The sequence below is a fragment of the Lepidochelys kempii genome, chromosome 10 (assembly GCF_965140285.1).
Source record: "Lepidochelys kempii isolate rLepKem1 chromosome 10, rLepKem1.hap1, whole genome shotgun sequence".
Lineage (NCBI taxonomy): Eukaryota > Metazoa > Chordata > Testudines > Cheloniidae > Lepidochelys > Lepidochelys kempii.
In genome coordinates this window covers 56224307-56249662 of record NC_136389.1, presented here as the reverse complement: position 1 = coordinate 56249662, position 25356 = coordinate 56224307, and the positions used below count along the sequence as shown (strand labels likewise).

General features: G+C 43.8%; 1 protein-coding gene across 8 annotated transcripts in view; it reads left to right on the top strand.

Moving 5' to 3' along the window:
• Positions 1–25356, top strand: part of TJP1 (tight junction protein 1) — a 308783-nt gene that overhangs the window by 136618 nt on the left and 146809 nt on the right. The window contains exon 1 of one of the 8 annotated variants that reach the window (XM_073303699.2): positions 21099–21527. The exons of the other annotated variants lie outside the window; for them this stretch is intronic. Within the exon in view, the coding sequence (XP_073159800.2) occupies positions 21495–21527 (33 nt within the window). The 5' untranslated portion in view covers positions 21099–21494. Of the gene's footprint in view, positions 1–21098; positions 21528–25356 lie in introns of those variants that run through there. 8 annotated transcript variants of the gene reach the window in all.

Below are 25356 nucleotides of genomic sequence, written 5' to 3'. Positions count from 1 at the left end.
AAGTTGTATTAATTTAATGGATAAGATCTACATATTAGGAATCCCAATCTAAGGATCATCATGAAAGCCTTACGGTTTTTCAATTAGCAGACTATCAGTGCACAGCATGGCCGGCCTCCCTCCCTTGCATGTATTTTCCTCAGATTCCAGTGCTAGTGTGGATAGGACACAGATACTTTTTATTTTTAACAGTACTGTTATGGTAGCTCCTAGAGGCCTCAACTGAGATCAGGATCCCAGGATAGATATGTGGGCACAATTGGCAACGGGCTTTGTTGCAAGGATAAGTTCCTGGGTTAGTGGTTCTGTTGTGTGGTATGTGGTTGTTGGTGAGTATTTGCTTCAGGTGCGGGGCTGTCTGTAGGCAAGGACTGGCCTGTCTCCCAAGATTAGAGATCAGCCCCGCAACCTGAAGCAAATAGTCACCAACAACCACATACCACACAACAGAACCACTAACCCAGGAACTTATCCTTGCAACAAAGCCCGTTGCCAATTGTGCCCACATATCTATTCAGGGGACACCATCACAGGGCCTAATAACATCAGCCACACTATCAGAGGCTCGTTCACCTGCACATCCACCAATGTGATATATGCCATCATGTGCCAGCAATGCTCCTCTGCCATTTACATTGGTCAAACTGGACAGTCTCTACGTAAAAGAATAAATGGACACAAATCAGATGTCAAGAATTATAACATTCATAAACCAGTCGGAGAACACTTCAATCTCTCTGGTCACGCAATCACAGACATGAAGGTCGCTATCTTAAAACAAAAAAACTTCAAATCCAGACTCCAGCGAGAAACTGCTGAATTGGAATTCATTTGCAAATTGGATACTATTAATTTAGGCTTAAATAGAGACTGGGAGTGGCTAAGTCATTATGCAAGGTAGCCTATTTCCCCTTGTTTTTTCCTACCCCCCCCCCCCCAGATGTTCTGGTTTAACTTGGATTTAAACTTGGAGAGTGGTCAGTTTGGATGAGCTATTACCAGCAGGAGAGTGAGTTTGTGTGTGTGGTTTTTGGGAGGGGGGTGAGGGGGTGAGAGAACCTGGATTTGTGCAGGAAATGGCCCAACTTGATTATCATGCACATTGTGTAAAGAGTTGTCACTTTGGATGGGCTATCACCAGCAGGAGAGTGAATTTGTGTGGGGGGGTGGAGGGTGAGAAAACCTGGATTTGTGCTGGAAATGGCCCAACCTGATGATCACTTTAGATAAGCTATTACCAGCAGGACAGTGGGGTGGGAGGAGGTATTGTTTCATATTCTCTGTGTGTATATAAAGTCTGCTGCAGTTTCCACGGTATGCATCCGATGAAGTGAGCTGTAGCTCACTAAAGCTCATGCTCAAATAAATTGGTTAGTCTCTAAGGTGCCACAAGTACTCCTTTTCTTTTTGCGAATACAGACTAACACGGCTGTTACTCTAGAGCCAAGAATAGAACCCAGATCTCCTGAGACCCAGGTCCAGTAGCCAGTGTCATAAGCATTGTCTTATTCGCTATACTCTTTCTATAATCTAACCCTGCATAGGCCAGGTCAATATGACATAGTGGCAAAAATGCTGGCAGCCATTTAACAGTGGTGCTCTCACCATTGCTTGCACCAGTGAAAATTCTCAATTTAGACAAGACCACTCTGGCTAAGAGCATCATTTGGCTTATGAGATAGCCCATAACATTAGCCATATTTCTTGTGATAAAATAACCTCTTTTTAAGAATAGAGTTTATTTTTAAATAAAGAAAAACATCATCTATGGCTTATAAAGGTACTTGAGACCTTGTCTTCATTGCTAAACAAGGAGAGTTTTTTATCTCAGGATAATTAACGTGCTTGAGCTATCCTGAGGTAAAAACACAGTGGAGACAAGGCACTTTAGTTTTACCACAAGATAAACTACGGGATGTCAACTCCAGGCAGGGCTATAGTGAGTTTCACTGACTTCAGTGAGTTTACCTCATGGTAAAACTAAAGTGCCTTGTCTTCACTGCGTTTTTACCTCAGGGTAGCTCATGTGCATTCATTATCCTGAGGTAAAAAAATGCATCTTTTTAAAGGGTGAAGACAAAGCCTGAGTTGACACAGCCCTAATACTGATTGTGAAAATACATAATTCCAGAATTCTCCATTCTACTATTCCTGTCCAAGAGTTCTCATGCATCAACAGGATATCCATTCATTGAAACTGGGTTGAGATTATCTAACTCATTTTCACATACAATCTAAATTTACAGTAATCTCACTTCATAAAAGGTGAGGATGCTAACCTGTGATGGCCACAGCCTGCTGGAAAGGAGGGTGTTTTTTTTAAACAGAAATAAATGATAGCCACTTATGGGATGGGAAAAAGAGAATGCAGATTTGGGAAAGGGGAGAATAAGAAAAACAGAGAAGAAATAGAGACAGAAGAAAAATGAGATCAGAATGGAAGGGGAAAATATGGAAACTGATTTTCCTTCCTTCTCTCAAAATTTTTCTTTTTTCAATATGGTCTTGATGCATCTTGTTAAGAAAACAGTAAGGGAGCTACTCTTACGGTTTGGGGAGATGGAAAAAAATATCACTCTATAAATGAGGGTTGTCCCTTCTAATGAGCTGCATTTTATAGGTATGGAAACATAATCTGCTATCCCAGAATAAGTTTAAACAAAGTCTCATTTGAAGTATTTCTCCATCTCCATAATCATCTTAAGAAGCTATGTAAAAAGCTTCAATATCAAGCATATCTGATTGTCTCTCTTAACGTTTGCTCACCCTAAATGAATTCACACCAGAAGTAACAGTTTATCTGACTCCTGAAAATCCTGACACCTGGCAACACTGTAAACTCTTCTCAACTTGGAAAATACTTTTAGAAAGACTTATTCATCAAGGGGAGCATCAGGTTTATGCAGAAAGATGCTGAGCAGGTGTGGTGACTACTGGGGACTGCATAGGTTAGTGGATTGGCAGTGAATAAGAGAGACTTTTACCTCTATGTCACTGTTTCAAATCTAATTCAGGTTGGTGGTGACTGAAAGATGTAGGTATCTGATGGGTGTGTTAAGTGAATTCAGTTTATAAGTTCAGTTCCCACTGGACAAGTACCACAACCCAACACAGTTGGTACTCCCAGCAGAGGGCTCTAAGGGCCAACTAGACAGAACTGTCTTTTTCAGTCCTAGAAACAATTCTGCCAAATTAGAGCTGTGGCACACTGACTGGACATTGTGGGGAAGCTTGTTTTGCTTCTTGCCTTTGCTTTACCTGTTCCATAAGCAGCTTAGAGACTGAAGTGCTCTCCCTATCACTCTAGCATCTTTTACCATTATTAACATTTCACACACGTAAAAAAAAATATGGCAGATGTCAGGAAAAGATTTATCTAGTGAAATCCATGTACTACATAATTTTCTTAGAGGTTGGCTACCCTTGCGAGTTAGAGCACATTAAAGGAGCCCTGGGCACACTAGCTCACTACTCGTCCACACTGGCAAGGCATGTAGAGCACTCTGACTCCGCAGCTAGAGTGCTCCTGATACTCCAACTTGCGAGTGGGATAACATTTAGTGCGCTCCCACTGGAGCTCCATAGTGCCAGTGTGGACGCCCTGGTCTGTTAGTGCGCTCTGATCAGCCTCCAGAAGTGTCCCACAATGCCTGTTCTAGCCACTCTGGTTATCACTTTGAACTCTACTGCCCTGCCCTCAGGTGACCAACGGTCAGACCCGCCCTTTAAATTCTCTGGGAATTTTGAAAATCCCCTTCCTGTTTGCTCAGCCAGGCATGGAGTGTTCTCAGCAAATTTTTCCAGGTGACCATGCCTCCACGTGCCAGGCAATCCTCAGTATGGAGCAATGGCAAGGAGCTGGACCTCATCAGTGTTTGGGGGGAGGAAGCTGTCTAGTCTCAGCTGCGCTCCAGCCATAGGAATTACGATACCTTCGGGCAGATATCAAGGGACATGATGGAAAGGGGCCATAACTGGGACACATTGCAGTGCAGGGTTAAAGTGAAGGAGCTGCGGAATGCCTACCACAAAGCCTGTGAGGCAAACAGCCGCTCCGGTGCTGCCCCTGCTACCTGCTGTTTCCACAAAGAGCTGGACGCAGTACTTGGGGGTGACCCCACCTCCACTCCGAGTACCACCATGGACACTTCAGAGCCCAGTTCAACAAGGCAGGAGGAGGAGGAGGATCAGCAAAGCGGGAGGGAGGGTGCTGAGGTGGAGGAAGACACCCCGGAATCCCTAGATGCATGCAGCCAGGAGCTGTTCTCAAGCCAGGAGGAAGGTGGCCAGTCACGGCGGCTGGTGCTTGGGGAAGGACAAACACCAGAGGAGGTTCCCGGTAAGCGACTTTTATTTTGGGAAGGAAGTTATTTGGTGCGGGCTCTTGGGGTGAGGAGGGTTAAGGCTGCATGCATGCCTAGATGCAGAATAGGGCGTTGATGTGCTCTCTCACATCGCAGGAATCAGCCTCAGTGATCTCTTCAAAGGTCTCATCCAGAACTTGGGCAATGCACTTGCGCAGGTTTCTCGGGAGAGCCACTGTGGTCCTTGTCCCAGTAAGGCTAACTTGTCCACACCACTGTGCCGTGAGGGGCGGGGGAACCATTGCTGCACACAGGCAAGCTGCATATGGGCCAGGGCGGAAGCCGCATTGCAGTAGAAGACCCTCCCTTGCTTCCCAGGTCACCTCAGCAGTGAGATATCTTCCAGGCAAACTCCTGTGGAAAATGTGGGGACAGTGTTCAGTATAGGGGCCCCCTGCCGCTTTTGGCTCTCCCCAAGGCATAAAAACCCAGAGGACAGTACAGCCATGAACCAGTCAGTCATGCTTCACCCTGTGCTTACTCATCATTTTGGGGCTCTTGTGGGTTATGTGCGCTCACGTTGGGATGGGCAAATTATGCTATTGTGTAGACTATGCTTGCCCTTAAGTATGGGGGAATCATTGCTCTGTCTGGTGTGAACAATGCTGCCTCTGTTAAGTGTTGCATTTTGCTTTTACAGATGCAACCTTGAGATCTCAGCCGTCCGTGTTATCACCGGCCAAAAGACTCCAAAGAATCAGAAAGAGGCCATGTAGGAGCAAGGAAGACATGTGGCATAATGCAGCATTCAAGTAAGGAAAATCAAAAAGTGCAGGAGTGGCGGGACAGTGAAAGGAGGATCCGCCAGCAGAATGAGGAGTGTTGGCACAAAAGCGCGTTGCTCAGGCAGCAAAGCACAGATCGGCTGATAAGCAAAATGGAGTGCCAAGAAGACTCTATCCAGGCGCTCGTAGCCATGTAGGCGGAGCAATACCGTGCCCCCCCCCCCTCCTGCAGCCCTTGTCCCAAAACTATTTCCCTCATGCCCCATGTCACCTCCAACCCACTTTCCCCAACATCTGGGTTCTTACCGCCACCAGCTGCCTTCAACACCTATAGCTTCACTACCCAGCCCTGAAAACTACGACTCTTACCCACTGCACTCAACCCCCATCACAATGCAGTATAGCCACCCTGAAGTACAGCACTCCAGACAGGAAGCTGAGTATGATAACAGGACATACACAAATCTGTGATTGTACCGTTCCCCACTCCACCCAGGGCCAGCCCACAACATTTTGGCTGAGGTGGGGATCTGAAATGACGCCCCCATGCACCCTTGCTTGGGCCAAAACTTTGAAATGTTGGGTCCTAGTGGCACCCTCCACTGTCTGGCACCTGAGGCGGCTGCTTCAGTTCACCTCATGGTAAGGCCAGCCCTGACCCCACCCTCTTGACCTTTCTGTTTCCCAAGCAGTTGGGTTTCTTTTCAATAAATGAATTTTCTTTTCAATAAATGGATTTTTTTTGCTTTGAAAACATTCTTTATTATTGCATAAAGTAAAAGATACCTTAGCCCAAGAAAGAAACAGGTACTGCAAGTCAGCGTAGCAAACACAGATTCCTACTACCATTGGAACCACTGCACTTCACTCCCATGCAGGGCACCAGAAGTTACTGGTGGCTTTCAGCCTCAAATTGCTCCTTCAAGGCATCCCTAATCCTTGCAGCCCCCTCTAATAGCCCTGCTCTCTGGCTGTTCAGATTCAGCCTACAGGTTTTGAACCTCCGAGTTCCATGCCTGAATGAATCGTTCACCCTTCCCTTCACAAATGTTATGGAGGGTACAGCCCGCAGATATAACCGGCTAGGTCCAGTTTCCCATGCAGAGAGCGCCAGCGGCCCTTTAAACGTCCAAAAGCACACTCCAGTCATTCTGCACCAGCTCAGCCTGTTGTTGAACGACTCCTTGCTGCTGTCAAGGCTCCCTGTGTAGGGTTTAATGAACCAGGGAAATAAAGGGTAAGTGGGGTCTCCAAGGATCACAATGGGCATTTCGACTTCCCCTACGGTGATCTTCTGGTCTGGGAAAAAAGTCCCGGCTTGCAGCTTCCTGAACAGGCCAGTGTTCTGAAAGATGCATGAGTCATGCACCTTTCCGGGGCAGCCTGCGTTAATGTCAGTGAAACGCCCACGGTGATCCTCAAGCTCCTGGAGAAGCAAAGAGAAATACCCCTTCTGATTAACGTACTCGGAGGCTAGGTTGGCTGGTGCCAGAATTGGAATATGTGTGCCATCTATCACCCCTCCGCAGTTAGGGAAACCCATTTGTGCAAAGCCATCCACAAAGTCATGCACATTACCCGGGGTCGCAGTTCTTCTGAGCAGGATGCAATTAATGGCCCTGCAAACTTGCATCAACACAATTCCAACGGTCGACTTTCCAACTCCAAACTGGTTAGCGACTGATTGGTAGCTGTCTGGAGTTGCCAGCTTCCAGACTGCAATAGCCACCCACTTCTCCACCGTCTTGTGTCCTTGCACTGCAGTGTGGGGCGAGCTCATCACACAGTACCATGAAAGTGGCTTTTCTCATCCAAAAGTTCTGCAACCACTGCTCATCATCCCAGACTTGCATGACGATGTGATCCCTCCACTCAGTGCTTGTTTCCCAAGCCCAAAAGCGGCATTCCATGGTGGTGAGCATGTCCGTGAATGCCACAAGCAAACTCATGTCATATGCGTTACTCAAGTCGATATCATCGTCGGAGCCCTCACTGTCACGTTGGATCATAAGGAATAACTCGACTGCCAAACGTGACATGCTGGCGAGACTCGTCAGCATACTCCTCAGCAGTTCAGGCTCCATTCCCACAAGCCAAAAGGGAAGACAGAGCGTGCAGTACAAAAAATGTTGAAAGATGGCGCCAAATGTGGACGGAAGCACAGGAATTGCTGGGATGCGAACTGATGCATCACGGGGCGTTGGGACAGGACCCAGAATGCCCCGCCTCCCTCTGCCCCCTTCCCACAAGCCACAGCACCAGAATGGGAAGAGGTGCTCTGTGGGATAGCTGCCCATAATGCACCGCTCCCAGTGCCACTGCAAGTGCCGCAAATGTGGCCACACCAGTGGGCTTGCAGCTGTCAGTGTGGACAGACTGCAGCTCTTTTCCTACTGTGCTCTTCGAAGGGGGGTTTAACTCAAAGTGCTCTACCTCTGCAAGTGTAGCCATGCCCTCACTCTTTTGTAAAGTTTATGCTGCCTAATCATTTAGGAATGCAAGATATGAAAAAACATTCAGCATCATCCAGATGTGGTAAATACAATATGTGTTCCCATCTAATCCAGTAATAAAAGTCTGCAGTGTTCAGCCGCACTCAGTCTTCAATTATAGTATTTTTAGGGGAGGGACTGTGTTTTTGTATATGTTTGAAGACCATATGTCACAATCCTGATTGCAGCTCTTGGGCACTATTTTAAAATAATTATTAAATTGTCATGATATTTGGGAACTACCTAGGAAAATTTTTCTTCAGAACTGTAACTGAATTGGGAAAAATGTAGGTTGTTTTTCAAATCATAAACCTGGAATCTCATTAAAGATACATGGCTCTGTGTAGCTCTCTGTCATCTAAAACAGATAATACCCTTTGGATGCAAGTACAGTGTCCAATTTTACAAACTATGTGGAATTATGTACCTGTTTGTTGGAGATCAGGATGTAGTCAGCTGATGAAACATGCCAGTTGCTAGTCTCTCTGAAAAACTTTCAGATTTAGTAAATCAGAATCAATCAGCAAATCTGTTTCCTGTAAAATGCCGCCTAGATAGATGGATTAGATCAAATAGATTTGGTAAGGTAGAACTCTAACTGAGATAAATAAGTGAATATTGTATTCAGTATCAGCAGGAGCAGTAATGATGACTATACAGAAGATTGCATAACCATTTGCATTCTAACTTTGTGCTTTAATCACACTTAACTTTATGAAACTCTCACCTGTTAGGCTAAAACATTTTCAGGATTATTCTTTGTGAAAACATTTTTTTTATAAAAAGCTTGAGCTAAAATTGTTTGTTAGCTGTTTTTTAACAGAAGAAGAATGAAAAATACAGTATCCACTTTCTCTACAATGAAAAAATGTTTAAAATTTTTTTTAACAGCTCTGCTTTCAAAATGGCTGTGGTAAAACTTTACATTTGCAATGGAAATAGCCCTCATTGAAGATAAATGTGGTAATAAGAACTGGTTTTGTGCAGCCTATACTCAGTCAGTTTTCTATGGACTTTTAAGCTCATAAAATGCACAGTTAAGGAGACCTATGATGTATATGTATGGTTGTATAATTTACCTGGGCACTACCAAGTGTAGTGCAGATATCTACTGTGGTCTTTGTATAATGCATAGTTTCTCCCCCATACCTTTGGAAGTCTGCAAGAGAGGACCCCCACTACTTCACATTTTAAGAGCGGGAGGTTTGGAGAAGTGGTGTGTGTCCTCCTGAGAGCCAGTGAAGCCACCGACATTGAAAATGGTTGTGCATGGAAAATGTTAGTGCCTTCCATGATTTGGAGTTCTTAGAATTTTTAAGAACCAAAGCCCTACAGCAGTTCACACATGTGAAACTCTGTGCACCCAGTGCGCAAAGGGCTAAATTCAGCACCGAGGGAATCAATGGATAGACTCCTATTAGCTTCAGTGGGCACTGGACCAGTCCAAAATTTTCAAGATTGAAAATGTTCTCTATTGGATGCATAACAATTTAGTGTGAATTGCCAGGAGCCTGGTCCCATGGAAAACTTATGTGCTGGATTTCCATGTGAACCTGGTTTCAATTTCAGTGGCTCACTGTTTCCAGTCCCTCAAAACCTTCCTCTTCCTAAGCAACCCTGGCTCCATGGTCCTCTTTCCTTTGGCGAGCCAGGAATCTTAGGCCTTGTCTACACTACGAAATTAGGTCGAATTTATAGAAGTCGGTTTTGTAGAAATCGTTTTTATACAGTCAATTGTGTGTGTCCCCACACAAATGCTCTAAGTGCATGTAGTCGGCGGAGTGTGTCCACAGTACCGAGGCAACCGTCGACTTCCGAAGCGTTGCACTGTGGGTGGCTATCCCACAGTTCCTGCAGTCTCCGCCGCCCATTTGAATTCTGGGTAGAAATCCCAGTGCCTGATGGGGCTAAAACATTGTTGCGGGTGGTTCTGGGTACATATTGTCAGGCCCGCCTTCCCTCCCTCCCTCCGTGAAAGCAAGGGCAGACAATCATTTTGCACCTTTTTTCTTGAGTTACCTGTGCAGACACCATACCACGACAACCATGGAGCCCGCTCAGCTCACTGTCATCGTACGTCTCCTGGGTGCTGGCAGACGCGGTACTGCATTGCTGCACAGCAACAGTTTATTGCCTTTTGGCAGCAGACAGTGCAATATGACTGGTAGCTATCATCGATGTAGTCCAGAGTGCTCTTTTAACCGACCTCGATGAGGTCGGGGCACCTGGGCAAACATGGGAGTGACTCAGCCAGGTCATTTCCCTTTTAAGTTTTGTCTCATGGTGATTCAGTCCTACCGGCAGTGCACTGTCTTTTAATCTGCAACCAGCAGAAGACGATGGCCAGCAGTCATACTGCACCGTCTTCTGCCAAGCACCCAGGTGATGATGGCTAGCGGTCGTACTGTATAGTCTGCTGCCAGCAAGATGTATAAAGATAGATGAAGTGGATCAAAACAAGAAATAGACCAGATTTGTTTTATATTCATTTTCTCCTCTCTCCCTCCGTGAAATCAACGGCCTGCTAAACCCAGTTTTGAGTTCTATCCTTGAGGGGGCCATTTTGTTTCTCGCAAAGCCACCCCCTTTGTTGATTTTAATTCCCTGTAAGCCAACCCTGTAAGCCATGTTGTCAGTTGCCCCTCCATCCGCCAGAGCAACGGCAAACAATCATTTCGCCCCTTTTTCCCTAGATTGCCCAAGCAGGAGCAGACGCCATAGCACAGCAAGCATGGAGCCCATTCAGCTCACCCCAGCAGTTATGACCATTGTAAACACCTCACGCATTATCGTGCAGTGTATGCAGAACCAGCACCTGAAAAACCAGGCGAGGAGGCGACGGCAGCGTGGTGATGAGGCCCTGAACACACTTTTCTCTAAAACTGCGTTCCCCCACAATTTGGAGATCATGGTGTTAATGGGGCAGACTCATGCTGTGGAATGCCGAATCTGGGCCGGGAAACAAGCACAGAGTGGTGGGACCGCATAGCGTTGCGGGTCTGGGATGATTCCCAGTGGCTCCGAAACTTTTGCATGCGTAAGGGCACTTTCATGGAACTTTGTGACTTGCTTTCCCCTGCCCTGAAGCACAAGAATATCAAGATGAGAGCAGCCCTCACAGTTGAGAAGCGAGTGGCAATAGCCCTGTGGAAGCTTGCAACGCCAGACAGCTACCGGTCAGTCGGGAATCAATTTGGAGTGGACAAATCTACTGTGGGGGTTGCTGTGATGCAAGTAGCCAACGCAATCGCTGAGCTGCTGCTATAAAAGGTAGTGACTCTGGGAAATGTGCAGGTCATAGTGGATGGCTTTGCTGCAATGGGATTCCCTAGCTGTGGTGGGGCTATAGACGGAACGCATAGCCCTATCTTGGGACCAGACCACCAGGGCAGCCAGTACATAAACCGCAAGGGATACTTTTCAATGGTGCTGCAAGCACTGGTGGATCACAAGGGACGTTTCACCAACATCAACGTGGGATGGCCGAGAAAGGTTCATGATGCTCACGTCTTCAGGAACTCTGGTCTGTTTAAACGGCTGCAGGAAGGGATTTACTTCCCAGACCAGAAAATAACTGTTGGGGATGTTGAAATGCCAATAGTTATCCTTGGGGACCCAGCCTACCCCTTAATGCCATGGCTCATGAAGCCGTACACAGGCACCCTGGACAGTAGTCAGGAGCTGTTCAACTATAGGCTGAGCAAGTGCAGAATGGTGGTAGAATGTGCATTTGGACATTTAAAGGGTCACTGGCGCAGTTTACTGACTCTCTCAGACCTCAGCGAAACCAATATTCCCATTATTATTGCTGCTTGTTGTGTGCTCCACAATCTTTGTGAGAGTAAGGGGGAGATGTTATAGTGGGGTGGGAGGTTGATGCAAATTGCCTGGCTGCTGAATATGCAGAGCCAGACACTAGGGCGGTTAGAAGAGCATCGCAGGAAGCGGTGAGCATCAGAGAAGCTTTGAAAACCAGTTTCATGACTGGCCAGGGTACTGTGTGACACTTCTGTTTGTTTCTCCTTGATGAAAACCCACACCCTTGGTTGACTCTAATTCCCTGTAAGCCACCCGCCCTCCCGCCTTCAATCACAGCTTGCTTGCAAAGGAAATAAAGTCACTATCATTTAAAAAACATGTATTCTTTATTAATTGATTATAAAAATAGGGAGATGACACACAAGGTAGCCTGGGTTGGGTGTGGGAGGAGGGTAGGAGGGAAGGAAAAGGACACTTTAAAACTTGTTGAATGCCAGCCTTCTGTTGCTTGGGCTGTCCACTGGGGTGGAGTAGTTGGGTGCCTGGAGCCTCCCACCCCGTGTTCTTGGGAGTCTGGGTGGGGAAGGTATGGAACTTGGGGAGGAGGGAGAGCGGTTAAGCAGGGGCTGCAGCGGCAGTCTGTGATCCTGCTGCCGTCATGAACCTCCACCAGATGCCGGAGTATGTCCGTTTGATCCCACAGTATCCCCAGTGTTTCCTCATGCCTCCTCTGATTTTCCTGGCACCACCTCTCCTCATGTTCATCAGCCACCGTCCTGTACTCTGCTATTGTGTCCCTCCACACAGCTCTGTCAGTGCCGGACGACTGCATGAGCGCAGACAACATGTCATTGCGCATGCATTTTTTTCGCCGCCTTATCTGAGATAGCCTCTGGGATGGAGGAGGGAGGCTTGAAACATTTGCAGCTGCTGGAGGGGAAAAAAGGGAGTGAAGTATTTTAAAAGATACATTTTACAGAACAATGGCTATACTCTTTCACGGTGAACAACACTATTCACATTACATAGCACATGAGATTTTGGTACAAGGTCGCATTTTGCATTTTATATTGAGTGCCTGCAGCTTTGGTGTTAGAGATCACACACGCAGGGCCGGGCAACAGAATTCAGCTTGCAGGCAGCCATGGTAAGCCAAGTTTTTCGGTTTCTGCAACCTTCATAACAGCAGCCCCCTCCTTTCCCATACCAAGGAAAGCCCGTTGAGCTGGCCATTTACTGCTGCAGTTTTCCTGTTATCATGCATCAGCAGAAACCAAACTATCCCACTCCCCCATCCAATTCTCTGGGATGATTGCTTTTCCTCTCCCCCCACCACGTGGCTGGTATCAGGGAAGATCCCTGTTAGCCAAATGCGAACAGCTCAGCGCCAATGGCCCCCCCTCCCACCGCATGGCTAACTGTGGGGAGGATTTCTTTTCAGCCACAGGCAAACAGCCCAGTCGGAACGGGCACCTCTGAATGTCCCCTTAATCAAATTCCCCTATTTCAACCAGGTTACCATGAATGATATCACTCTCCTGAGGATAACACAGAGAGATAAAGAACGGATGTTGCTTGAATGCCAGTAAACACTGGGACCATATGCTGCCAGGCTTTGCCATGCAATGATACCAGATTACTTGCTACTAGCATGGCGTGGTAAAGTGTCCTACCATGGAGGACGGAATAAGGCTGCTCTCCCCAGAAACCTTCTGCAAAGGCTTTTAGAATACCTCCAGGAGAGCTTCATGGAGATGTCCCTGGAAGATTTCCGCTCCATCCCCAGACATGTTAACAGACTTTTCCAGTAGCAGTACTGGCCACGAATGTATCCTAAGTCCTCAGGGCTACTTAATCATTAAAAAATGCTTGCTTTTATAACATGTATTATATTTAAAAAGGTACACTCACCAGAGGTCCCTTCTCCGGCTTCATTGGGTTGGGAGGGTATTTCAGTCAGGGTGATAAAAGATCCTGGCTGTCGGGGAAAACGGTGTGCTGTGTGCTCTCCCCAAGCTCATCCTCCTCCCCATCTTCCCCATCTGCAAAATCCTCAGCCATGGCGGAGAGTATCCCATCCTCGGAGTCCACGGACAGGGGTGGGGTAGTGGTGGCGGCCCCCCCTAGAATTGCATGCGGCTCAGCGTAGAAGCAGCATGTCTGGGGCTCTGTCCCGGAGCGTCCGATTGATTCTTTGGTTTTCTGGTGCGCTTGTCTGAGCTCCTTAAGTTTCACGCGGCACTGTGTTGCATCCCTGATGTAGCCTCTGTCCCTCATGGCCTCTGAGAGTTTTTGAAATGTTTTGGCATTTCATCTTTTGGAACGGAGTTCTGATAGCACGGATTCCTCTCCCCATACAGCGATCAGATCCAGTACCTCCCATTTGGTCCATGCTGGAGCTCTTTTTCAATTCTGGGACTGCATGGTCACCTGTGCTGATGAGCTCGCCTGGCCAAACAGGAAATGAGATTCAAAAGTTCCCAGGGCTTTTCCTGTATACCTGGCCAGTGCATCTGAGTTCAGAGTGCTGTCCAGAGCGGTCACAATGGTGCACTGTGGGATAGCTCCCGGAGGCCAATACCTTCGAATTGCATCCACACTAACCCTAATTCAAAACGGTGATGTCGATTTCAGCGCTAATCCCCTCGTCGGGGAGGAGTACAGAAATCGGTTTTAAGAGCACTTTATGTTGAAAAAATGGCTTTGTTGTGTGGACGGGTGCAGGGTTAATTCGGATTTAATGCTGCTAAATCCGACATAAACTCGTAGCGTAGACCAGGCCTTAGTAACTGCATGTCTGCTAAGGAGCGCAAAAAGATGGCCCTATAACTGTTTTCCTACACTTCTCATATCCTATTCCTCCATGTTACAAGCAAAAAATACTTTTAGACCAGCAGTGCTATATGCTTGGCCAGTACATACTGTATGGTATTGCAGTTGGGGTTTCATTATTTCACAGCATGTCACTTGTTGACCATCTTGAGTTGTCTGACATACCAAAGCCAATATGTGACATGCCTTTCCCTGCCCTGACAATTATGTGTCAGGGAAAACCACAGCCTCGTCCCACATAAGAAATTTCCATCCAGCTCTCTTGCATGTTGTATTCTGAAACAGTTAAATAAAATGAAGAATGTTTAACTTCTATTTGTAACTTGTCATGAATTGTATTCAGATAGCTTTTTAAAGATGAGTATTATTCACACTATACCAGTCACATAGGAAGATAAATAGATAGAGTATATTGCACAAGAGAGTATCAAAAATCCACATGTTCCCCCCGACAGCTCAATTTTGCTGTTGGATTTCTGACTTCCTTAGCTGAAATAAAAATATGTAATCACAAGTAACCAGACAATTCTCTAGCGGCTGCGCATTTAGAAGCACTAGTTATTCCAACCAAAGTGTTCACTATCTGGTGCTCAATAAATTTGCTTTAGATATGCATGTTTCAGATGGCAGAATATGAATAATTGATATATAGGGCTAACATTTTTAGTTAAAATATAAACGATTTGAAAATTTTATAGCATAGATATATGTCTGAGACACTCATGTATCTGGCTTAATATCCTTTTTGCAGAATAATACAAAATAAGAATGGTTTATTTATTTGTAAAGCGCCCCATAGAAAGCTTTTGACTTTACTAGGCAAATGGCTATAGTATTGTACAAAATTAATCCATTATAAAATAGAATACAATATTAAAAAGACAAAATGGCATCATTAAAAGGAGTTGTTTCATACGCTGAAGCAAACAGTGATCAAGATGATACACAGTCTGAAAATGTTCTTTTAGCTGGTTTAAGAATAAGCTAAGAATAAGAAAAGGAGTACTTGTGGCACCTTAGAGACTAACCAATTTATTTGAGCATGAGCTTTCGTGAGCTACAGCTCACTTCATCAGATGTTCACGAAAGCTCATGCTCAAATAAATTGGTTAGTCTCTAAGGTGCCACAAGTACTCCTTTTCTTTTTGCGAATACAGACTAACACGGCTGTTCCTCTGAAACCTGTCACTAAGAATAAGAATAAGCAAAGGCAGGTATCAAGGTGGACAGAGTTCAACATCCTAAGGGCCACATAATCAAGATCTTTATCACTCTTTGTGCCTATGTTGAAGTCAATGGCAAACTTTCTCACTGATGGAACAACAAGTGGTGTCAGAACATAGATACCAACTGAAGGCAAGGCTAACGCTGGAGGTATTTTAGATAGCCAGGTCCCTCTCCATGAAGGGTTGCTGATAACCCCTCTACCTTTATGGAGGTATGGATGTGCATTCTTGGGGATAAAACCAAGTACAAAAAAACTGTGAGAAGAAAGAGGAAAGAATTAAAAAGGGAGAAATTTGGAGAGAATAAACAATAGAAAGTTGCACGTCTAGTTTTCTAAACTCTCATAATGGCAATTAAACCTTTAAAATAAAAAGAATTAGGAAACAAGATCTCAAGTCTTTAGGGTATTTTTCTGGTCATCTTCATTACCAATATAACAATTTGAATGTATGTTTTCCTGTTCAAGATATATATCCTTCTCATCAGCAATATGTGTCACAACACTTTCTTTTGGATTAAAGTAGCATCATCATAACAGGGACATTTGTGTGCTGTGTTTTAGAGAACAGAGACGCAAATTCAAGTTTCAAAACAATTCAGGAACAGGAAAACCACACCCTTACAAAGCAGACACTCACAGCTTTATCTTTGTGGTTATTTGGGGTTTTTTGCTTGGCTTTCAGAAAGCAGTTTGGCCATTTTATAGCGTGCAATCATTTCTGAAAAATATTGATTGTGAATACATTATTGCTTATCAAAAAGCGAAATAAATTAAATGCTTTTGCTAACATAAAAAACAGGGCCACCTTTGGGCTGCCTTTCCAAAAAGTTTGTAGCTTGAAAGAGAAAAAGATCTTTAGACTGATGTTCATATTAAATTCTGGTAATAATGAGCTTTATGTGAAGATGGACTGTTATTCTTATGTAGACGGTATCTTTTGTCAGGACAAGAATATGTAGGAATTAAATGCTACCCACATACGACGTACATGGTGCTGTGAGAGTGCTTTGAATGCAGTAGTGAATAAAACAAAACATGACTAGTAACAGTGTTTGATGGCTGGAATATATTTTCATGCCTTTGGACCAGATTCATCTTTAGTTTAACACACTGATGTGGATGTAGCGACACAAGGAGTAAACATAGGCCCTATTAAGTTTCACAGCTGTCTTCTATTACTTCCACCTTCCCTCTTCCACCTAATAAGTCAGAAAAAACAAATGGAACAATACAAGGTAAGCATATCTGGCAATTTGGCATTCACTGAGAGAAACATAAACTATACATGCTGGATCAGTATATAAAAACAGCATAGATTAGTCATTGTGTATTTCCAGTATTGCTCTGGCCCTGTAGTTCTGTTCAGTGAGAGAGAGAGGGTTCTTGGAAGACTGTGTGACATCTACTCATACACACAACATTTTGAAAGTCTTCTGCAGTGTGTATGGGGCAGAGATTGAAGCTGCGTACAGTTTTTTTTGAATAGGGAAAGGAAATATATGAGTATAGCTCTTTGATCTCAGAGAATTAAAAAAATCCAGTACTCACTAGACATCAGTAACACATGATCTTTATTCCCTAAGGACTCAGTTCAGCAAGGTTCGTAAGCATATGCCTAACTTTAAGCACATGGATGCTCCCACTGATTTCTCTAACCACCTTACAATTTCTTAATGAGGAAGCCTGTTAATTTTTGTACCTGATGTTCTTCTTTTTTCCTGTGGTTGAAATGTGTATTCCACTCTGTCCCTTCCTCCTTCATTACTGAAAATCCTGAATCTTAGCAATTTTCACAAAAATGTAATATACAATTTTATATATATATATATATTTACAAAGGTTTCACTCCTTTGTGTATGAAACCTTTGTAAAATGGTTCTCTTTTTGGGCCACAGACACCAAAAAACCACAGAGGAAATAATCTGTACAGCCGCTGTGGTTTTTCAGTTTCCTTTCTTTCTTGACATAAACAATCAGAAAAGTTAAATCATGAGAAATTACAGAACAGACTTCCTGTCATCTTAGTGTACGCTGTGCATACACCATAAATTTGAGTTAAGAATCCACACATGTGATCGTTTGTCTGTGTCCTTTAAATGAATAAAAATTTTATTCATCTTGGCATGAACTTCTTAAGAATTATTACTGGTTGAATCATGCAAGGTGTTTTTTTAAACTCTCTTGCCCAAGATAAAAAGCATAATTAAATACTTCTAGATATCTGCCAACAGATACTTATGAAAAGAATAGTTGCATACTTTTTATTTCTTTAAGAATAAGGAAGATGGAACCCAGTCCTGCAATCCTTAATAAGCCAAAGTAAGGAGACCATTGACTTCAACAGGATTTTAACCTCTGAAAAGAGTGTGGGAGCAGGTCCCATTATTACTAACTGAAGTGAACATAAATAAAGACTCTGATCCTGCAATTAGATCTCTCAAGTGAACTCTTATGTGCACCCAGATTCCTACTAAAGTCAACAAGGCTCTGCATGCGTGCAGTATTGCCATCTCTCATGACATTTCAGGGGAGCAATGTTTTTTTTAGTGTACATGGGGGAGATAGGGCTAAATAACCTCAGTATTTCCTTTATTTATTGATTAATGTAATTACTAATTTTGTGGGGGAGGCTAAATCCCCCAGTTGTGTATTCCCATGTATTTGGTATTTTTCAACTTTGGAATCATGTGACTATACCAGAATTTCAGCTTTTATTAAAAGTATAAAGCAAATCTCTAGCCCTCATGGTTGCAGAGATGAGCTTGAAAATGTGACCTATAAAGGTTCAAAATGTAAATAAAAAGAACTCCAACTATATTATTTTCAAAAATCTCATGATTTTTAAGTAAATCTCAATTTTTGGAGTCCCCAATTCTTGATTTTTGAACACTTGGGGTTGGTAATATTCTGGGTGCAAGGCTTTGCTTATGCTGAACTAGTTGGAGGATTGGGGCCATAGTTATTTGCCCAAAGAGTTTGAAAACTCTTTGGAAAATAAAGGACATTTTTCAGGAAATCTTTTTATTGTTATAACTTTTTAAAGCATAATGTTCTCACTGTGTTTGGTAAGGGGAAGTTAAAAAGCACTCTAGCTGATTTAAAAGTAACTATTAAAATTATCTTTCTCATTTTACTTAAAGAGGGGCTAAGCCACAAACTTAGATATAAATCCTTTGGCCCACATCTAGCCAGGAAGAGGGAGAGGCTGTAGGAAGCCAAAAGCAGTGAGAAAATGCAAAGGTTCTTCTCAAGGAAATGATATTTTGAAATGGCAGGAGCAGCTTCTCTGCACTCTGGAAAATTTAATAACATTTTAAAACGAAAAGCTTATGTAAAAAATTCTGCATCCGCTGGTGTTTATCTGGAATCTTGTGCTATCATGACTTAACATTGGGGCAGCTATTAAAACACCACTAAGTGGACCATAGACCCAACAGATACTGACAGAAGCAGACACTGTATAAAGAAATATTTAGATAACTAGCACCAACCTTGTTTAAAAAATCCCAGACCCATGAGCAATCAGGACAAAACTGGTTATCTCCTCCCCCAGAATGGCAGGAATACATAGATCAACTCTTATCCATACCCAGTCTCTCTCCTGCATGTCCTAGAGAATCATGCCCCCTAGGTCTCTTGATGAATACAATAAAATATGCTGTATGCATTTGTAATATTTTGGCATCCAGTTTTCTATAAAACAATAAAAAGTAACTGACTACATCTTCCTGTTTGTTCTGTTCTCTCTTTGCTTGATAGTTTCTTTTGTTTATTTGCCTCTCTTTCCCCCCAGTGTTTTTCAGCATCTGAATTTATTACGGTAATTTTTCTTTTTCTTCCCCATTCTGTTCTCTTCCTCAGCTATCCACCTCATCTCTCTTTGTCCCTCCACAGAACTCTCTTCTTGCCCTCTGCTCACTCTAACTCCGCGAGTCCCTCTTTCTCCCACCCTATTCCCGTTTTTCATTCTTTAATCTCTGTTTCCATCTGATTCTTTCCATCTCCCTGAATCTCATGGGTTGTCTTCCCTTCTTTGGGGCCACTCTCCTTTTTTCCCATACTAAGTTTCTGCCCCCGCTTTTCCGCACTGTGGAGTTTTCCGGTTCTTTCCTGTTGTGATCACACCCTTTCCTTCCTGCCCCTCTCTGTGTGTACTTGTAGACAATGTAAATTGAATATGTGGTTATAAAACATGACCTTTCTTCTTAACCAGAGTGTAAATGTATCAAAAGAAATATAAAGCAAAGCTCAAAGTTATTTCAGGTAATTAATAAAACCATAAGTGTAGGTTTGCACTTCTGTCCTTGTGCAATGCTGTTCTAAAGTCAACAGACCTGGCCAGTGGATCATTCCTCCTCTCCAACACAGGGGATGTTTGAGGGAAAAAGAAAGAAAAAAAGAGTATGGCAAGGACATCCGTACGCCCCAGTAATCTCCAACTGCCAGAAGAGCCCCTGAGGGTGACTAGCAGCCAGTATAGTGTAGAACAGCCTGGTAGCTACCCTAATCTACGCTAGGGAGTAGGCTGGCACAGAGTTTGCCCCAGGATCAGGGAAGGCTACAATGGTCTCCCTCAACAGAACTATGCCCAGCGCTACTTGAGCATAGCTGAGAACCTGTTTCTCCATGTTGAATTCTGACGACTCCTAAATTTGTATAAATTATTTTCTGGAAATTTTTTGTTTTTTCAAAATATATTTCAGTGCAGTGCCCACAAAGTTTGGTAAATGTAAAAGAGAGATTAAAAGAATGATTAAATATTTGCCTTGTTTAAGTTTTTAGGGACATTATTTAAGGTTGGAGGGATTGGTAAAGTGGTCAAGAGTTTGAGATTCCATTTGAAGCTGTCCATGAGAAAATACAATAGAAAAAATATTGTGAACTGATTCTCTACTCCCTTGAACCTGTGTAGTCATCTACACCTAGCCAAATGGGTGCAAAATGCGTGTAAAATGCTGCCATACTGATCTGGAAGTGCTTTAAACCCATTTTGCACTCACTTTGCCCAGGAAAATGACTTTGCAAGGTACAAGGCTCTGTGTAATATCTTTGCATCTCTCTAGTATTTGAAAAGTAAAATAAACTCCATAGTAAAAATCAAATCAGACCACAAATTACAGAAAATGGAAATAATACAAAGCGACAGCAAATTTTTTTTAACTAAGCCTGGATAAATATATTTTCCTTCCCAACTCTTACAGCAAGTTTAGTGGAGCTTGATGCCGAATAACAGACCTATTAACCTGGTCTGTTTTGAACGCCCCAGAATGTTTCCATAACTCCTGTGAAGCTGACTCCACCCCTGAGGGCAGGGGGTGATCCTCTTCCTTTGTGCTAGGTTGGCCCTGTTTTATTCTCTCTATAATGAACTCCATCCCTGCCCCACTCTGTTCCATGCATTTCAAACCATCCCCCTAGCCCCTGATAGGCTTGTGTGGTCTAGGAAACTCTTTGCTCCAGTCACCAGTGTCTGCAGTCCAAACCAAAGCGCTGGAAAGAATGGGGAGAGGAGAAGGGCTGCGAGCTGCTGTCAGCGAGACTCCTGCCCAGAGACAAGCTGGGGAAGGGGGTGCTCGGTGTCAGGGCTCTGATTTTTCACTCCTGTGCGGTGCCATGTGGCCTGGGGGGAGGGAGAGCTGGGGAAGCGTGACTGAGAAGCAAGCTCCCCCCTCCAGGCAGGCCGGAGAATGGGCAGTCCCAGCAGTCAGACATGTCAGTGGTTGCTTGGCGAGAAAGGCATGTAGCTGCTGCTGGGAGAAGGGGAAAGGAAGCGGAGCTGCCATTGTAGGGGCAGACACTGGGGAGCTGCATTAACTCCCCCCACCCCGCAGCACGGAGCCGCTCCTGGCCAGGGGAGCGCCAGCCTCCCCCGCGGAGGAGGAATATTGAGAAGCTGGACTTTTATCAAACTTGCCTCCGCTCTCCCCTCCTCTCTCTTTCCCTGCCCCCTCCTCCCTCTCTCCTCCCCCCTCTCTCTGGGCGATGTTTATTTGGGCAGCTGTGTGAGGCGCAGGAGGAGGTGGGGAATTTCTCTCTCCCCGGCTGGAGTGGTTAGAGAGAGGCACACACTACTCTGGGGAAGGAAGGAAACAAAATGTCTGCCAGAGCTGCGGCTGCTTCTTCCAAGGTAAGAGACTCGTCCCAGCACCCCAGGGGAGCAGCACCCTCTCTCCCAACTTCCCCCCACCCCCGCCCTTGGCTTGGCGGTGCTTGTGCTCTAAAGCCAGCTCCTCGGCCCGCGAGGAGCGCCCCGTGTCGGTTGCTGTCCGTTGGCCGCTGCCTGTGTCACGCTCCCCCAGCCTCTCGTGGGAGGCTGTTGTCCACTCCGGTGCGGGGGGGTCGAGCGTTCAGCCCATTTCACCCCGGGAAGTGGGGCGGGGGGGGGGAGTTTCTTGAACTGCTGTTCCTGACAGTTAGTGCCCTCCCCACTGTGGTGGGGGAGCCTCAGGTAGCACGAAGCTCCTCGTCCCCCTCCCCTGTTGGGTGCTGCTGACTGGGAGGATTGGTGCCGGCCTCTTGCGGGTTCCCCCAGGGGCTCCCATCTGTTGGGTGCGTGGCGGGAGCGCAGAGGAGGGGGAGAACCAGGCTGGCCTGGGGGGTTTCCCGTTCGCTTTGTGATGGTGCCGCTTTGAGCCCTTCAGGACCGGGAGGGCAAGCGAAGTTGCCTTTGGAAACGGCTCGGTGGGTCGTTAACTCAGGTGGGGGTCCGCCCTAGTTCCTCCCTGTTGTTTTATGGCCCGAGCTCTTTGCCGAGGTTTTTTTTTAGATGCTACACTTCTGGCTGGTTTAAAAAAAAAAAGTTGAAGCAACTGTTTGGGCGCAGGGAAAAGGGGGGTTCGAAGCCCCTGGGGAGGCCGGGCAGATGTGCTTTGAGCAGGGTGGGGAGTGGAAATGTGTCCGAGGCGTGGGGTGTTTGTTTTGTATTTGGGCCGTCTTTGTGCTTAGAAAGGAGATGCCCTTGTGGGAGGGACACGAGACGTGAAGGGAAAAAAAAAGATGTAGCTAGATTTAAAGCCCCGTAATACAGGATTTCTCGGTCGCCGTCTCTGAATCAGCTGGGGAATTGCTGTTGACTTATGAGTTTGGGTGGTGCTAGTCCTTGAGAAACTTCTCCACCTGATCTGTAGGTGTTTAAAGTGCAGGTGCATGTTGTGGGGTGTGTACTTCGACCTCTCTCAGCGATGCTGCTGCTATGTGTAATCGCTTCATTCCCTGAGGGGGAAAGAGGTGGAGTTAACCTGTTGAATGTTTGTATTTATTCCTACGTGTGAAATGAAAGGTTTGATTTGAAAGTGCTTCAGTGTTTAAAAGCTAACTAATTTTAGCTATAAATGATCCCAGACTGGGCCCGTCGTCTTATTCGAATAAGTTCTATGATGCGTTAACTAATATTGCTCGGTTTGAAATGTTTGCTGTCAAGTGAAACTATGCAGTTTTGGTCTGATGTCATTTGTTTTATGCACATACACCTAGTAGTAAAAAAAAATCCGAGGAGTACTTGTGGCACCTTAGAAGCTAACAAATTTATGAACATGATGTTCTCTGTGTATATATATCTTCCTACTGTATTTCCCACTCCATGCATCCGATAAAGTGGGTTTTAGCCCACAAAAGCTTATGCCCAAATAAATTTGTTAGTCTCTAAGGTGCCACAAAGTACTCCTCGGGTTTTTTTTTTTTTTTTGCTGATACCTAGTAGTGCTCCTCTTCAGGATGAGGCACTAATGTGGTAAGGTTTGCCCTTTGCTATGTAAGATCTGAGCATTAGAAGTACCTATTACTGGAAGATGATAATATGATACAAACTAATTGTAAACCATAGTTAACCAGACTAATTGCATACAATTTGCATACGTTAGGATTTCTTAATTTTATTGACTAGTTAAATTTTATTCAAAATGCCCAAACTTTCACATACAAAGTTATATCAACATTTTTATTTAAAATTACATTTCAAACGTAAGTGCAGTAATTTAAAATGCATTTAAAGAGATTTTTAAAAAATGTACACTAATGTAGCTTTACACTATAAGTGCTTTATATTTGTTTGGTTTTTAGTAATCCTTTTTGAAAATGTTTTGTTAAAACTTCCAAATTAAGACATAATTAATTCTTGAATAAAAGTTTAAAAGAACAAAATTATAGTGTGCCTTAGATTTCTGTATCAGATCCATTTCTGTACTGGATAACAAACATATCCAGGGAATGTTAATAGTGCGGTTGCTACCTTGCAAGCATATTAGATGAGGGACAGTACCATAGCACCATGGAAATACAGTGTGAGGGACAGTGCCAGTCCCTTTAGACTTTAAACTTTACCCATTGTTATGTAGTAGGGAATGTTGTCCTGAGTTCTTCCTGTTTTCGTTTTAAGCCTTGATAGTTCTGATAGGAAATAGCCACTGTTCATGGAAGAAAATATATGCTAAGCTTGGTCCACACACAGACTTTCACCAAAATGATGAAATTGGTTTTAAGTTCACACCTTGTATTATTTTTGGTGAAAGTCTGCATGTGAATACTCATTCTGAAATACTTGATTTTTGCTAAGTCAAACTGGTTGCAACATTTAGTAATTTTGGTGCAAGTTTGTGTGTGGACCTATACTATAGGTTCTCTCTGCTTACTGTAGCAGCAGTTAACTGAAACAACTTCCAGGCCTTGGTTCTATACCAAATTGATGATGGGCGTGTGCATGTGTGTGTATTCATGGCTTATACAAATGGATTTAAACAAAAAAGATATAATATTAATTGCTTTTTTCTCTAGGTCAACAATTCAAGAACTTTTATTTTCAAATTTGTAAGGGTAAGCTATAAAAATAGCTTTCTCAAAAGGACACATTCAAGAAATCTTGTATAATTTACTTTTAACTTTACCTTTATTTTTTCTTTATCACAGAAGTTGTGGCTTTCTAATGTCGGTAGGAGAATGAATATTTACAGCTCACTTGAATTTCTGTATAAAACTATTAACACTCATAGCATGCTGGTATTCCTGCTTACGTGATTAGCCCCCAGACTGATCTTTGTGTGGTGACCTATGCCCCATGCCACTTCTCTAATCCATAGTTGGAGACATAAGGAAGACAAATTTAGCTTTAAGTATTTCAGAAATGTTAGATCTTTGGAGGACTAATGCCTTTCATATCCCAGTTTCAAATTTAGACTTTTATCAGTGGTAAAGAAAGGATACTTAATTTCTCACATTTGGACCAGAGTGTAGTAAGAATAACAGCTGTAATTTTTCCAAGTTTTTGTAAGCAGTTGGAAAAGGTTTGTTTAGCATACTCTAATCTGTTGAATATTTTTCTGCGTAACTCAATATTTATTTGGCATACTGACTAATACTTCCTTAAAAAAAGTTTTGACCACATATATAATGTCTTAGGTAGCATACTTCTAGGAGTTTTGATTATTGTTCATTTTATGTTAGTTTGCCCTGTGTTGGATGGTCCTTTGTTAAATTGCTCAGATTTGGTTCTCTAATTCTTTTTCACGTTAGGCTAAGAACATACATTCTGATATTTCAACTCTTGAACAGTGAAATTTCTTGCTCTACCTATTAGTATACTGTAGATTCTCTCTAATTTTCCTCGCCATTTTCTCCATTACAGTCTAATCTTATGGTAAATTTGATTGCAAAATGTAGGTAGCCTAATCTCTTCTGATATGCTTTTGTGACTTTAATACTAATGAGAACTCGGGTTATGGTGATGACATGTTAAGCTTTTTACCTTTAGGTTGCAAGTTCAAATCCAGCCCAAGCTGGTAGTGAACAAAGTTTCTGATAGTTGTTGTTTGGCTTATGAGAAATACTTTTGATATCCATTCAGTTCTTATTGGGTGAGTATACTCATCATGAAAACAACCAACACTGCTGGCATTAAATAGTCTCAGTTCTGTGGCTGCCACTAAAGTTATGATGCTGTTGCCTTTTGATATACCTTTATGGTA